This window comes from Phalacrocorax carbo, unplaced genomic scaffold (assembly GCF_963921805.1).
Source record: "Phalacrocorax carbo unplaced genomic scaffold, bPhaCar2.1 SCAFFOLD_126, whole genome shotgun sequence".
Classification (NCBI taxonomy): Eukaryota; Metazoa; Chordata; class Aves; order Suliformes; family Phalacrocoracidae; genus Phalacrocorax; species Phalacrocorax carbo.
The window spans coordinates 13,527-28,405 of NW_026990444.1; the positions used below are offsets into that span (position 1 = coordinate 13,527).

The 14,879-nt window shown below is 45.0% G+C and overlaps 1 protein-coding gene across 1 annotated transcript; it reads right to left on the minus strand.

Annotated features, from left to right (window-relative positions):
- Positions 1–5,007: 5,007 nt before the first annotated feature.
- Positions 5,008–10,284, minus strand: LOC104046115 (guanylin-like). The gene is made up of 3 exons (XM_009506205.2): positions 10,138–10,284; positions 6,980–7,169; positions 5,008–6,089 (listed from the first exon to the last, which is right to left on the minus strand). Exons 1-3 carry the CDS (start codon positions 10,210–10,212, stop codon positions 6,022–6,024), a joined length of 333 nt encoding a protein of 110 aa, XP_009504500.1. The 5' UTR covers positions 10,213–10,284; the 3' UTR covers positions 5,008–6,021.
- Between the last annotated feature and the right edge of the window lie 4,595 nt (positions 10,285–14,879).

The following is a 14,879-nucleotide window of genomic DNA, read 5'->3' on the forward strand; positions in this document are numbered from 1 at the left end:
GAAAAGGGCCTGAAAGACGAAGGAGTAGGATTGCTGCTGGACGCTGCGCATGCAGCGCCATTGACCCCCTCTGATGCTAAGCAGTTGGTGAAAGCAATATTAGCTCCCACAATGTACATACTTTGGAAGGAGGCAATGCACAGTGCCTGCCATGCCCTCGTACAGCAAGTGGCGGCAGTTCCGGGCCACCCGCTGAGGGGGACCACCCTTGACCGGCTCACTGGCAGAAGTCACGGACTGGAAACCCCGCAGTTGCAAGCAGCAGAATTAAGGGGCAGGGAGCTGCAAGCGGTAACGGAGAGTTCCCGCAGAGCGTATAGCGAAGTGGGCAGGTATGAGAAAAAAGCAGAACCTTGGCAAAAGATACAGCAAGGTCTAGCAGAGCCATTTACAACGTTTTGTGATAGGTTGAAAAAGGCTATTATAGAATCAGAATTGCCACCAGCAGCCAAGGAGGCAGTCCTTATGGATTGCCTCCGAAATCAAGCAAATCCGCAAACACAAGATATCCTCCGCACCCTGGCGGTAGGGGCGCCATTGGGTCAAACCATCAGGCATGTCTTGCGCCAGGAAGCATTGAACCAGCATGGCGGTGCGAGAGCGCACATCTGCCAGAACCCTGACTGTGGAAGCGAAGAAAGGGCGATGGTGCAAGCGGCCGGGGTGGGGCCGAGATGTCACTTGTGTGGCCGGCGAGGGCACTTTAGAGCTGGGTGCCCGTTAGCGGAAAGGGGAGGATGTAATGGAGGAGGAGCGCGCCCAGTAGGGAGGTGCTGGGTGTGTGGGAAGCCAGGACCCCTGGCAAGAGATTGTCCAACTACGAGGCCGGGAAACGGCCAAGGGAGGGCGAAGCGAGGGGGATTTGCGCCTCCTGTGAGTCAAATGGCCCCCATCATGGTACCAGTGCCAGGAGCTTGGCCCACCGTAGCCAGCCAAGGGGGAGTGAACCGTCACGCAGGGGGGCAAGATTTGCAGGTTACAGCCCCCGCGTGGCCTTGGTCATAGGCTGTGACGAGAGACCCATGGCAGCAGTGATGATTACCCCACAAGAACCGAGTTACCCGGCACGGATATGCCTGGGAATGTTAGTGGATACCAGGGCAAACGTCACAGTGATGCCACTCGAACGGTGGCCACCAACTTGGCCCCTCGCCATGGGAAAATGTATCATAGGGGTGGGAGGAGAACAACAGACGAGGACTAGTACTTGCCCTGTGAAACTCGAAGTCATGGACGAGGACGCAGGGAAGCTCCTCACGGCCGTAGTGACCATACCAGTAGCAGATGGGGTAGCAAGCCCTTGTTGGGGCAGAACACCCTTGCCCAGATGGGGATCGGGTTGAAAAATTTAGCATAAGGGCCACTGCCTCAGAGGGGCTTCGTCAGCACAAGTTAGTGTGGAAAACCAAACAGCCCGTCTGGGTGGAGCAGTGGCCCCTGACAACAGAGAAAACAGAGGCTGTAAGAGCTATAGTAAAACGAGAGCACAAAGCAGGGCACCTAGAGCCCTCGATGAGCCCGTGGAACACCGCTATATTTCCTGTAAAAAAGAAAGATAAAAACCAATGGAGGATGCTGCATGACCTTAGAGCAGTAAATCAGCAAATGGAGGACATGGGGCCTCTCCAGCCTGGCCTACCAGATCTGAGTGCTGTCCCGAAAGGATGGCGAGTCATTGTTTTAGATATCAAAGACTGCTTCTTCAGTATTCCGCTACATCCAGATGATAGAAAGAGATTTGCCTTTACTCTGCCTGCAGTGAACCGCACAGAACCAGGTAGTAGATGGCAGTGGACAGTACTTCCGCAGGGGATGAAAAACTCTCCAGCGATCTGCCAGAGGTATGTGGCTTCTGCATTGCAGCAAGTAAGGCAGCATTATCAGGAGAGAATCTACATGATCCACTACATGGATGACGTCCTCATAGCTGCGCCCACCGAGGCGTTGTGTGAACAAGTCTTTTCAGACACCCAAAGGGGCCTTGCGGTACAGGGCCTCAAGGTAGCTGAGGCAAAGGTACAGCGAGGACCAGTGTGTGGATTTCTGGGTGCTAGAATACAAGGGGATTCCGTACAAGCTCAGCCTATTAAACTTACACCTAAGGTTAATAATTTACACGATGTCCAGAAGCTGGTAGGAGCACTGCAGTGGTTGCGGATGTTTGTGCGCGTCACCGGTGAGGAGATGCAACCTTTCTATGCGTTACTGAAAGGGACCGACCCATGGGAGCCCAGGAGTTTAGACCCTGAGGCAGTCCAGCAGTTGCAGATGATAGAACGTCAAATGCAAAAGGAAGGAGTATGGCGGTGGGACCCTCAGGAGGAATTAATGGCAGGTTGGATTCTGACCGCCGGTGGAGGATTAGGATTGCTATATCAAATACGGGCGGGGGAAGAAAAACCACTGCGATGGGTATATCAGAAGGTTCCCAAGGATGCATTCTCCACAAAAGTCAAGGTAGCCGGGGGAATGATTTGGCGGCTGCGACGGGAAAGCAAGGGAATCTTTGGGAAGGAGCCAGATAAGCTCACAGTGCTGTGGAATGGGGAGAAATGGCAGAAGGTGGTAGAGAGTGAAGAGGATAGACAATTGGCAGTATACTCATACCCAGGGAAAATCGTCACAGGCACGGTACAGAGGTGGGCCGAGACAGCCAAAGTGGTGGATTTGAGTGTGGATAGTAGAGTTTTGGATACCCCTCACCCAGGACCAACATATTTCACAGACGCTTCCTCGAAGACAAACAGAGCGGCGGTAGTGTGGAAAGAGGAAAATAGTTGGATGCGCCAGACGTATGAGGAGCAGGGTAAAAGTGTGCAGTGGCTGGAGGCGAAAGCGCTAGAGATGACCCTGCGAAAGGATATAGATCGGCATATAAATGTGTGCACGGACTCCTTATATGTGTATAAATTAGTCATGTCCATGAAACGAGAGGGTGTACCACACACAGGAATTGCCTTGATGCTAGAGATTGCTTTATCGCAGCGAGGAGCAACGGTGACAGTAATTCACATTCGCAGTCATCAGACGGGGCCTGGACCACTGATTGAGGGGAATCGCACGGCTGATGAGGCAGCCGCGGGAGTCTGGACATTGACGAGGTGAAGAAACTGCATGAACAACTGCACCTGGGTGCTAAAGCCTTGGCAAAGGAGTGTGGCATCTCAATAAGAGCAGCGAGAGAAGTAGTAGCCACCTGTCCTTACTGTCAGCACTCGCCATTGTGGGAGGCAGGAGTCAACCCTCGAGGACTGGAAGCAAATGCTATCTGGCAGACTGACTTTACTGAATGTCCACAGTTGGCCCCCGGACGGCACCTGGCAATTATAGTTGATACATATAGTGGAGTCATCAGGGCTACCCAACATCGGAAGCAGACCGCAACGCACTTGACTGCGCATTGGACCATGGTGATGGCGTGGCTTGGAAAGCCTACCGAGATAAAAACAGACAATGGACCATGCTTTCGGGCTCGAAGTACCCAAGAATGGTGTAAAGCTTGGAATATTGTATTAAAACATGGCATTGCTAACAATAGCACGGGGCAGGCAATAGTAGAACGCGCACCTTGAAAGCAAAAATAATACAGCTTGGGGAGGGGGAGGGGTATAAGGGAACTATACCCATAGCAGCTCAGCAAACTATTTTAATGCGTGCATTATATTCGCTTAATCATTTTATACGCGGGCAGGAGCAAGTTACAGCAGTGGAGAAGCACTTTGGCAAGGCTCAAGCAGGCGAGCGCTATCCGCAGGTACGAGTAAGGTTCCCAGGCAGTGAGCAATGGGAGAGAGGATGGAAACTGGGATGCCTGGGGAGGGGCTACGCCGCGGTTGAGAATGAGGGGCGCATAGAATGGGTGCCTGCAAAGTGTGTGAAAGCAGAACTGTGCAAGGATGTACAATGAATAATCCCTCTCTGAGTTGTCTCTTTGCAGGGTCTGCTGACATGGATCCTCATGCCAGCCGTGCCATTGGGAAAAGAAATGAGCTCCTTGACACGATCACAAGCAATATTGCAACGAGAGCGACACTGGAAAGGGCGGCAAAAGAGGGATATAAACTGGAACTGGATAGTAATAATTGGGGGGATCTTGTTGTGTGTAGTAATCATGGTTACTTGTGGGCTACCATTGTTATGCTGTCTTATAAGACAAATCAAAGAGCGCCTGCGAGCGTTACATGAATATAGACCTGACCGCAATATGTATCCGCTTACGCAAGTAGCTTTGTAGAATTTTAGTAGCATGGGGAGGGGGAGATGTAGGGGAATAGACAGGGATCGGTGACCGGAAGATCACGGGCTGTGACGGAAAGATAGACTCCTCCCCATAGGAGTGGCAGGAACAGGAACCGCGAGAGCTATATAAGCGTGTGACGCAGCCAAATAGACGGATATTTTGTATCCATCATATTGGTGTCTGTGCATCACTGTCCCCAGGGTGGGTAGAGCCCTGTGTCCCGGAGGTATGCGGCCCAAGATGAGTTCTCCCGTAGAAGCGTACAGCTACATAAGACCTAATGATTTGTCAAGTGAGTTTTAACAGAAAATAATTAGCCACATTTCTATATGCAGAGAAATAACTTCAGGGTTAAAATAACCCCATGCAGTGTTTTGAGTTAGGAAAGCAGTTTCCCAAGGCAGCAGGAAGAGCCTTAGTGTGAGACTCTCTGTTGCATGTTTTTTCATGCTGGAGTAGTCAACATACTGGCTGTGAGGAATTCTTTTCTGCACCCACATAGCTTTTCTGTCAAATGAAACAGGAATTTTTACAACTAATATTATTTTTGTGAACATCAGTTCTGGATTAGGCACCTAGTTCCTGGGATAAGTGCTTAGCTTTATAGCATTGACAGACTTTTCAGAACTTGGTTGCTGAGTGGAGGGCCCCATATGGAGATAATAATTCATCAGTAGAAGTAAAAGGGAATAATTTAAAAACTATGATGTAATCTTATATTACTGTGATCCATATAACGACCACAAATTATTTTAAGTTCAGGACAATATTATCAAGATAAATTTTATTCCAGTGAAGACCCAGGTATGAAAGACCTTATATAGAAGACAAGCAAGTAGGCAAGCAGACTATCACAAAAAAAAAAAACCAACAAAAAACAAAAAACCCAAACCTCCCTAAAACCCAGCAAAAACATAAACAAAAAAACCCCACCCAAATTGTTACTAGTTTTTATTTCATATATAGTATATAAACATGGGCAGACCCTTTCTCCACAATCTTGCCACCAATAAATAAAAACACAAGGCAATGTTTAAATTTCAAGGTGATTCCAGCATGGCAGTTGGGATTTCCTTTCTCCTAAATACAGCTTAATGAACATGAATATCTGTCAAAAGAAGGGTGCTTCCATACAACTATGTCAAAAGTGTTCCTGTGCTCCTCTACATACATTCCCTAAAATGGCAACAATTAGTACAAGTAACAGACACATAATTTTCTGGCTATGAAAGTGTTGCTAAACACCAGTAACTTGTCCTCAAGTTATTTGCTGCAGTTCTGTTACAAATATAGGCATGTCACAGGCAGGCCTACAGGTAGAGAGATAGTTACCCAACACACTGGAAAGCATGGGCTGGAAAAGCCGATAACCCAATGCTGCTGGTTGTTATGAGTAGGGGAGGCCAATCACAGGCAGATTTAGATATTAAAAAGGCTGCAGGAGACTTCTCAGTTTCACTCATTGTGTTCCAATCCAGACAAAACAGTGGAAAATTAAACTGTGCCTGGGACATTTTCGTTCCAGTGTGACACAACTCATGCAAAACTGAAACCTCTCAGATGAGTTTTACAGTCTCCCTGTTGCCAGAACTGTACTACTGGTGGCACCTGATCCAACTACCTGAGGACTACCCCTGGTATGTCTGCATGAGCTAGCAGCTCCTATTTGATTGTAGTGGAGATGGAGCCCAAATATTGATCTGTGAAAGTATGGGATCTTGCAATATGAATGCACAAGCTTCCTAGCTCGACACATCTTCTTTGGATTGTTTCATCCTTATTCAAAAACAACCAGCGCAGGCAGCATTGGCACAGATTTCACACAAATCAACTTCTCGGACAGCCAGGTCTGTTAGAAAGAAAAGAGAGGGTTTCAATGAGATGGCAAGAGAATTTCTTGGAGAGCAGAGCCACATATCAAGGAATTTGTGGACTTAGCTCCAATACTGTTTTATGAGTTTTAATATTCCTTGAAGTTATTACTGGTATAAGTAAAATCAGTTCTTGCAAAAATCTGGCTTAAAAAATGAAATCAAACCTGAATTCATTGGGGAAACAATGGGAACATGTGGAGGCAAAAGAACAACAGGACATCTTGTGGGAGGGTGGTGGGGATGTGGCTTGTAGAATCACAACCTTTGTTATATTGGTAGTATTTCTTATTAAACTGTCCAGTGTCCTGAACATTAGATAAATGCAGCACAATAAAAAAGCAGACACTGTAACAGCTAGTTCAAGAATCACTGTGTGTCTTGGAGACAGATCATGCCAAAGAGTTATTCACCCTATTTATATCTCACACCTCTTTTAGTTTACCTGGAAAAACACCTTTTTCCACACTGATTAGAGACAGTAATTAGACCTGCTGATAACCTTTAGTCAGCTACAAGTGAGTGATATAACCCTGCTTTACCTGTAAGCCAGAGGAGATTGAGGGCCCTGTCACTTAAAGTCGTGTAAGTTAGTGTGCAACTACTTGGAAAAAGATTTTTCATGGTTACAACAGCCTGATCTGTACAGGCTACAGCTAAGCACAGTACAGCAGGAATTTTCTTGTAGGGGGCTCACAGCTGGTGTAGTCCAACCCTTGTAGGAGGCATAGTAGAAAGGCAGCATGGACTCTTTCAGGTGCTTTAGAAGCGGCAGAAGAGTCATTACACTTGTTTGCCTGCTGCTATTTGAATGTTTAAGGTTGAAAAGTGTGATAAAAATGACAACTGTGCAATATGAGCTACATACTCAGCCTCTCAAAAATCATGGATGCATCTTCTCTTTTGCATACACATTGGAACTCCTCAGGGAGCTCTTTTTCATCACATGGAGAATAGCTAGACATTGAAACCAGCATGCGAGGGTTAATTTGTCTGTTCTCATCCATAAGCTTCTTTAGCTTCTTCACAGACTCAAGGGAGAATTTCAGGTCTCCATCCTATGTAGACAGAACCAGAGGGAAAAAAAATAAAAGAAGGCATAAGGAAGTCAGTCCTTGGGCAAATCCATTCGATTTCAACCATAAGCTTTCCCAAAAACTATACTACAGGGAACAGACAGTGTTGAAAGTAAGCCAAGATAAGATCAGTGCTGACTGAAGGCAAAATGATCAGCTCTTCAAGGCAAAGGCCTTTTAGAGCAACAGTGAGACCTGGTTGGCTAGTCAGGACTTTTGTTACGTATCACAGTGGATGAAATCACACCCATGAAATCTGGGGTCAAAAGATACAGGCTGTGAATCTTCAGCCTTGAAGAGAGATGACTGGGAAATATGTGGCAGAGATTTACAAAATCAGGTGTTGAATGGGGGTAAATGGGAATGTATTTTGTTGACTCTTATACACCAGTAGAGAAATTGCAAGTGCTGGTTGTCATGTGGCAGGCTCTAACCACACAAAAGGAGCTACTCCTTCACATTGCACAGAGCTGAAATCCCTCATCCCAAGGTACTGCGGCAGGTTTCCATTAATTTAAAACTTGTACACATGATTAATGGGACACAAGTTATAGGCAGCATAAATATGACTGTTCTGACTCAAAGCTCATACCAAAAGCTTTGGGAGGCCGGGATAGTTTTATGGGAAATATTTCCATGTTTCACATTGCTAGACCCTGTGCATCTGTTAATGGTCATTCCCTCAGTTTCAAGTGAATCCCACTGTTGAGGTCATAAACTTAAATTGCAGGTGCTGTAACTGCTAAGCCAGGTGTATAAAGTCTGTGTATGCCCGCAGATAATCAGTTTGGCCTAGAAGAGAAATAAGCTTTTTCAAATTGATCTTTAGCATGTGTTTTAACCTGGTTTAATGACCAACATGTAGTCAGTAGGACGATCAAGTAACACCTAATCATTAAAAACAATAAAGTGAAGTGACTCTGATACAGCATGAGACCAAATATTGCTACTTGTTTCAGTCTCATGAGCCCAGTGTTGAACAGTGTGAGATGGGGGGAGGGTAGTTGGCTTTGGCTTGTTGGGGCTTTTTACAGAATCACAGAATTTTGGTGTTAAAGAATTAAACAAACCTAACCAGATAAACTCTGGGCATGCATTTACTTAACAAAGTCAAACTCTTTTATACTTGCAATCAGTTTATGATTTTACTCAGGTTGCCTATGAAAAAATAACTTTTCCTGTATAAATGAAGTTCTAGATTCAGCTATTGGTCACAGATCTCAAAAATATAAAACAAAGAATGAAAAAAAAGATGGATTTCCACAGGTACAGTTTCAGAGAAACCAGGAATGAACACTGAGATGTGTGCGTCCTGGTGACAAAAAAAGGAACAAAGGAACAATGAAAAATAAAAAAAGAAACAAAACCCCCACCACCTCAGATAAGAAAGATGTATTAGAGAGAGCAAAGTCTGAGCAACACCTTCCCTCCAAGGTGAAAGTGTGTACTGTGTTGCTGAACTAAGAGATTTTATCACAGAAATAGTGCAGGCCAGAACAATCTATCTCTGTGGTTTTTCTGGTTTTACTCCACACCTCGTAAACCATTTTCCTTCAATTTCCATTCTATTCATACAAGATCTGTGATGGAAAAAATCAAGACAGTGATACTCCGTCTTCAAAAACATGATATGAAGTCAAATGAATGTCACTTCTGCTTTGTAAGACATTTTGTTAAATTAATGACTTCTGACATGTTATGGGACAGGGAAGGGAAGTCTTGGGAAGAATTTCAGAAAACAAAAACATAAACCAACATTGTGCACTGAGTAATTAGTCAGACCATAGGGACCTCAAGTAGTCATAGTGAAGGGAGTGCAACACACATGTGGAGTACACTGTGTTGGGGAAAATATAGATTTAATGATTAATGAGATAAGAATTCAAACTAGAAAGAGGAGCTGAAACTCCAGAGCTACCCTTTCTACACTTTTACCCAACCTAGAAACAGCTATTCTTATTTAGTTTTTGTTAGTGGGGTTTTTTTTTCCCCTTCAAGTGGAAAAATGAGATTTTTTCATTAAGTGGAAGCTATCATTTGTTTGCCTGGAGACTCTAAGTGTTAAAGACTGTTTTAGAAGAAAGGAATAGATTACACCTGCTATCTCTTGATATCTCTGACACCCAAAGGAAAAAAAGAGGATATTTAAATGCACAAAGATAGTACCTTATTCCTGGAATAAAGAGAGTCAATAATTGTTCAAGAAATATTAGTTCTTTTGGTACTTTGAGGAAGTTATTTACATTGCAATCAAACTGAATTCTCCCAGACTGTTTCTAAGGATTAGTGCAGACACTCCCAACACACTCCCAAGTACGGACAAGAACACTGAAGTACCTTCTTAACTGTTTCCATGTTGCATGTAATGTCAGTCATAGGTGTGATGTATTTAGGAAAAATTTATATAGCCTCCTCTAATAGCTTATCTGCCTATTAAGATTTCATTGACTCCAGCTAAGCATTTCTTGCACTTCTGTTTTTATATGTGATATGTGTGTAGGCTCCATCACATAAGCTTGCAGGTCATTTTCATAAAGAACCTTCTTTCTAGAAGCAGGTGAGACAAGAAAAATTCTCTTTTGTTATATCTTGTTTACCTCATTCTATAAAGTTAGAGGTGTCCCCAGTTCTTGCAGCTTCACAACACATGGGGCTGTGTGCAAAAGAAAACTCTGGAAATGCAATGCCTCAGTCAGCAAGGGATTTCAGAGCAGTGAAATATGGCTGGTGAGGTTAATGAAACTGCAGCAGCATGTTAGTAATACCTGAAGCTTTTTACAGAAACGAAAACTGAACCATAGGGAGATGAAGTAGGATATCAAGCGAAAGCAAAGCAAAAATTCAGGTCTATTAGTTCAGTTCAAGATCCCTGTTGCAGCCCAACACTTCACATAATATCAGTACTTTGTTGAACTTGTGATACCAACAAATTAGAGAGCAGAAAACTCACCTGAACATAGACGGCCTGGGAGATGTGCACCAGTAAAAGGACTGCAAGGACTATAAAGGAAAGAAAGCCTTTCATAGTGCCTGAAAATTATAGCCTTTCCTAACCTGTATATATTTTATTTTCTCTGGCTTTGGTGTTTCTTTGTCTTTTGTGCCTCTCAGACTGCCTAGCAGTCAGAGCTCTCTATGCTCCCAGTGCAAAACTGGAGCTTTATAAAGACGTCACACAGCATTTGCTTGGTAATCCATTAATCTGAACTCTTTATTGGCATATAATAAACTCTTAGTAGACTACCAGTTATCTAATCCTTAGCAGAGTAGGTCAGTCACACCCAGGCAGATCCTGGGGTTTATGAGTCTCTACCACTTTGAGAAACTAGCCATGACACAGATAGGCAAAACATTCCATCCTACAACAAATAAATGGCAGAGCTTGATCTAACAGAACATCTGAAACTCAGTCTTCATATGGGGGATGTACTCAGGTTTCTGGCCACTTCCCGCAGAGCTGTGAGAAAGAAAGATATTTGGAAGGAGATAGAAAAAAAATGGATCTCTTGCACTGATTGCTAGCCAGGCAGTTCCCTCTTTTGGGGATTCCAGGTACTAAGACCTAAGATGGTAGCGATGGGCCGAGGCAGCTGAACACAGGCTGTGCCTGCATATGACTAGATATAAAATGTCATCTTGCTGCTGCTTTTTAGCACCTAGTCAAAATGCACACATAAAAAGGCACAGGGATTTTCATTAAAGATAAAGACTGCCATGAATCAAGTCTATTTCTCTGTGACTTTCAGTCTTATCCAGGACATGGTAACGTCACACAAATGGATAAGCACCAAGATGCCTCACTCAGCTCAGTTCTGCCCATCAAGCTTGGGTCCTTTAATCTGTAAATGATTTCTGGCATATTGTGGCTTTGGAGTAACTACAGACACCATGCCAAACAATCTTCCTGATACCAGCAGAACAGAAGAGGGCAACAGTCAAGCACTAGGAAACTTTCTCAGCTCTCAGCAATGTTTTATGCCAGCAAAACCTCTAATTAGTTCTTACTGTATTCCAATCTATTGATAAGTTTACAGTGAAAACCACCATGCTGCTTGGTATAGAATTCCAGAAATTAAAGCAGCCTGGACTTCCCAGGCAGTGAGCTCGTAAGGAGGGAATGGGACTTCTCTGGTTCAGTGTACCCCAAAAATTTCAATAAAGCTGAAGCTACCCCTTAGCTGACAGTGTTGACTGCTTAGTGATAGACTTTGCTTCTCTCCTCTCAACCAGTTCAGCCTCCGTCATGAAATCTGAACCCCTAGAAACATCTTTTTTACCACAAAATGAGCTTTCTTTCTCTGCTGTTATGCATTCGCTGCTTTTTGTGCTGCCATGGCCAACAGCCAACACCACTTGCAACTCCAGAACAACTCACACCTGTGCCCTTAATTAATATTTGTCAAGAGTTTAACAACAGAGGGTATAACAACCTCCTTCTAGAAGCTTTGCAGAGGTATCAAAAGAGACAGACATGTCTAGAATCCAGTTAGGTGAAGCCAAGGGTAAGAAAGCAGTTAAATGCAGGGGAGAAAAATGTATATTGAGAGGCATGAAAGAGGTGAATGAAACCACACCTCCCATTAGATACTTGTTCTCCAAAACCGCTGGGTCAGGACACCTACTGGAGTATGGACTACCACTTATAACCAGTGTCATGCCTGACACACTGATGGCATGCCATAGTAGTCACAACTTTGGTGTGGGAGCAATGCTAGGACTTCTTGAATTTTGGAGGACATCTGTGGTGAAAATGAGAGGGAATGAGGGAAAGAACTTTGGGCATTTTGCAGAACCCCAGTGTTGGTGTGTCTGTGGAAGGGCTGCCAAGGGCCGGTGAGGCCCGGCAATAGCTTTTGGCGCTGGCCCCTTTGGTGTGGGAGCAATCCTGGAACGTTCGGGATTTTGGAGGCCGTCAGTGGTGCAAATGAGAGTCAGAGAGGGAGAGAACTTTGGGATTTTTGGGAGGCTAGTGTCATGGTTCATCCCCATTTGGAACTAAACACCACACAGATGCTCACTGACTGCTCCCACATCTGTGGCTTGGGGGAGAGAATTGGAAAAGCAAATTAATAAACAAATTGTGGGCTGAGATAACAGTTTAATAATTATAATAAATAATAATGATAATAAAATAAAAAGGAAAGTTAAAAAAATACCCAGAAGCAATACAACTGCTCACCACTTGCCAACTGACGCTGGTGGTCCCCAAGCCGCGATTGCTGCACCCCACCCCCCCGTCCAGCTCATCCCAATTAATATACCTGGCATGACATTACATGATATGGAATATTCCTTTGGCTGGTTTGAATCTGCCCTCTTGGCTGTGTTCCCTTTCCTCCCAGCCTCTTGTGCACGCAGCAGAGCATGGGAAGCTAAAAAAGTCCTGACTAGTCTAAACTCTACCTAGCAACAACTAAAACATTGGTGTGTTATCAACATTATTTTCATACTGGAGTCTAAAGCACAGCACTGTACCAGTTAAAGCGAAGAAAATTAACTCTATCCCATCTAAACCCATGACAGTACCCATTCTTTATTCCATACTATTTACACCATGCTCAGGTGTCATACTATCCAATACAACTTCAATAACCTCCACACACCTTCCCATCTTTTATTAGAATATACAGATATTGTCTATCATTCCCTTAGTCTATGGACCAACCCTGGAAAATGGCTGTGAAATGTCCACAAATGTACACTGAGTTCATTTAGTCCATGACTTTGGCTCCATCTATTGTACGAGTCTTTTAGAGCCAGAGAGATGGTGTGGGTGTTGTTGGATTGTTGCATGCTGAAGTCAGTTCTTGTTCCATCACTGCTGCACTTTACTTGGTTCAATGAAAGTTCATATTTTTAATTAATTTGGGAGATTCCCACCATGATACCGTTGATATGACATAGCAACCATAATATTGATGACATACAACATTATATTCCGATTAACAGCAAACTATTCAGTTCATTGGCTGTTTTCCCCAGCATATTTTCTTTATGTGCACTACAGGGACTCTATCCCCTTGCACAGTACATAAAGGTTTGTTATACAGTGGGGCTTCTTCAGCACGTGGCACCCCCTCCTCTGGTGATATTCCAAAGTCTTTGCCTTCTGGCCAGTCCATAATCACTTCCAAGATTCCTGGGCGACTGGGGTTTCCTACTCAAGCCCACTGGGTGATCAGCGCGACCCATTTACTCCACGTAGCATCAGTTGCATGGTGCGTAGAGGGGACGTTTCCTTTGAACATCCAGCCCAGCACTGGCAGTCGGGGTGCCAGGAGCAGCTGTGCCTCAGTACCAACCACGTCTGAAGCAGCTCAGACCCCTTCATATGCTGCCAATATCTCTCTTTCAGTTGGAGTTAGCGGGCTTCGGACCCTCTGTATCCCCGACTCCAAAACCCTAGGGGTCGACCCCGGGTCTCCCCTGGTGCTTTCTGCCAGAGGCTCCAGGTAGGGCCATTCTACACCATGCGGTGTAGAGCACATTTTTTACATCTTGTCCTGCCCGGACTGGCCCAAGAGCTACTGCATGGACTATTTCTCGTTTAATCTGTTCAAAGGCTTGTCGTTGCTCAGGGCCCCATTTGAAATCATTCTTTTTCCAGGTCACTTGATAGAGAGGGCTTATGATCAGACTGTAATTTGGAATATGCATTCTCCAAAAACCCACAAAGCCCAAGAAAGCTTGTGTTTCCTTTTTGCTAGTTGGTGGAGACATGGCTGCTATTTTGTTGATCACATCCATTGGAATATGACGACGACCATCTTGCCATTTGATTCCTAAGAACTGGATTTCTCATGCAGGTCCCTTCACCTTACTTTGTTTTATGGCAAAACCAGCTTTCAGAAGGATTTGGACTATTTTCTCTCCTTTCTCAAAAACCTTCTGCTGTGCTGCCCCACACAATGATGTCATCAATGTACTGAAGGTGTTCTGGAGCTTCTCCCTGTTCCAGTACAGTCTGCATCAGTCCATGGCAAATGGTAGGGCTGTGTTTCCACCCCTGGGGCAGTCGATTCCAGGTGTACTGGACGCCCCTCCATGTGAAAGCAAACTGTGGCCTGCACTCTGCTGCCAGAGGGATTGAGAAGAATGCATTAGCGATATCAATTGTGGCATACCACTTGGCCGCCTTGGACTCCAGTTCGTATTGAAGTTCTAGCATGTCTGGCACAGCAGCACTCAATGGTGGAGTGACTTCATTCAGGCCACGATAGTCTACTGTTAGCCTCCACTCTCCGTTAGACTTCCGCACTGGCCATATGGGGCTGTTAAAGGGTGAGTGGGTCTTACTGATGACTCCTTGGCTCCTCAGCTGGTGAATGAGTTTATGGATGGGGATCAGAGAGTCTCTGTTGGTGCGATATTGCCGCCGGTGCACTGTTGTGGTGGCGATTGGCACCTGTTGTTCTTTGACCTTCAGCAACCCCACCACAGAAGGGTCCTTTTAGAGGCCAGGCAAGGCAGACAGCTGTTCAGTTTCCTCCGTCTCCAAGGCAGCTACACCAAAAGCCCACTTGAAACCTTTTGGGTCCTTGAAATACCCTCTCCTGAGATAGTCTATGCCAAGGATGCACGGAGCCTCAGGGCCGGTCACAATGGGGTGCTTCTGCCACTCATTGCCAGTTAGGCTCACTTCGGCCTCCAATACAATTAGCTCTTGGGATCCCCCTGTCACTCCAGCAATGC

Coding starts and splice junctions, on each gene's coding strand:
- LOC104046115 (XM_009506205.2), bottom strand. CDS start 10,212: ATGAAAGGCTTTCTTTCCTTTATAGTCCTTGCAGTCCTTTTACTGGTG. Junction 7,170..10,137: donor CCCAGGCCGTCTATGTTCAG/GTGAGTTTTCTG, acceptor CTGTCTACATAG/GATGGAGACCTGAAATTCTC. Junction 6,090..6,979: donor CATGATTTTTGAGAGGCTGA/GTATGTAGCTCA, acceptor TCTTTCTAACAG/ACCTGGCTGTCCGAGAAGTT.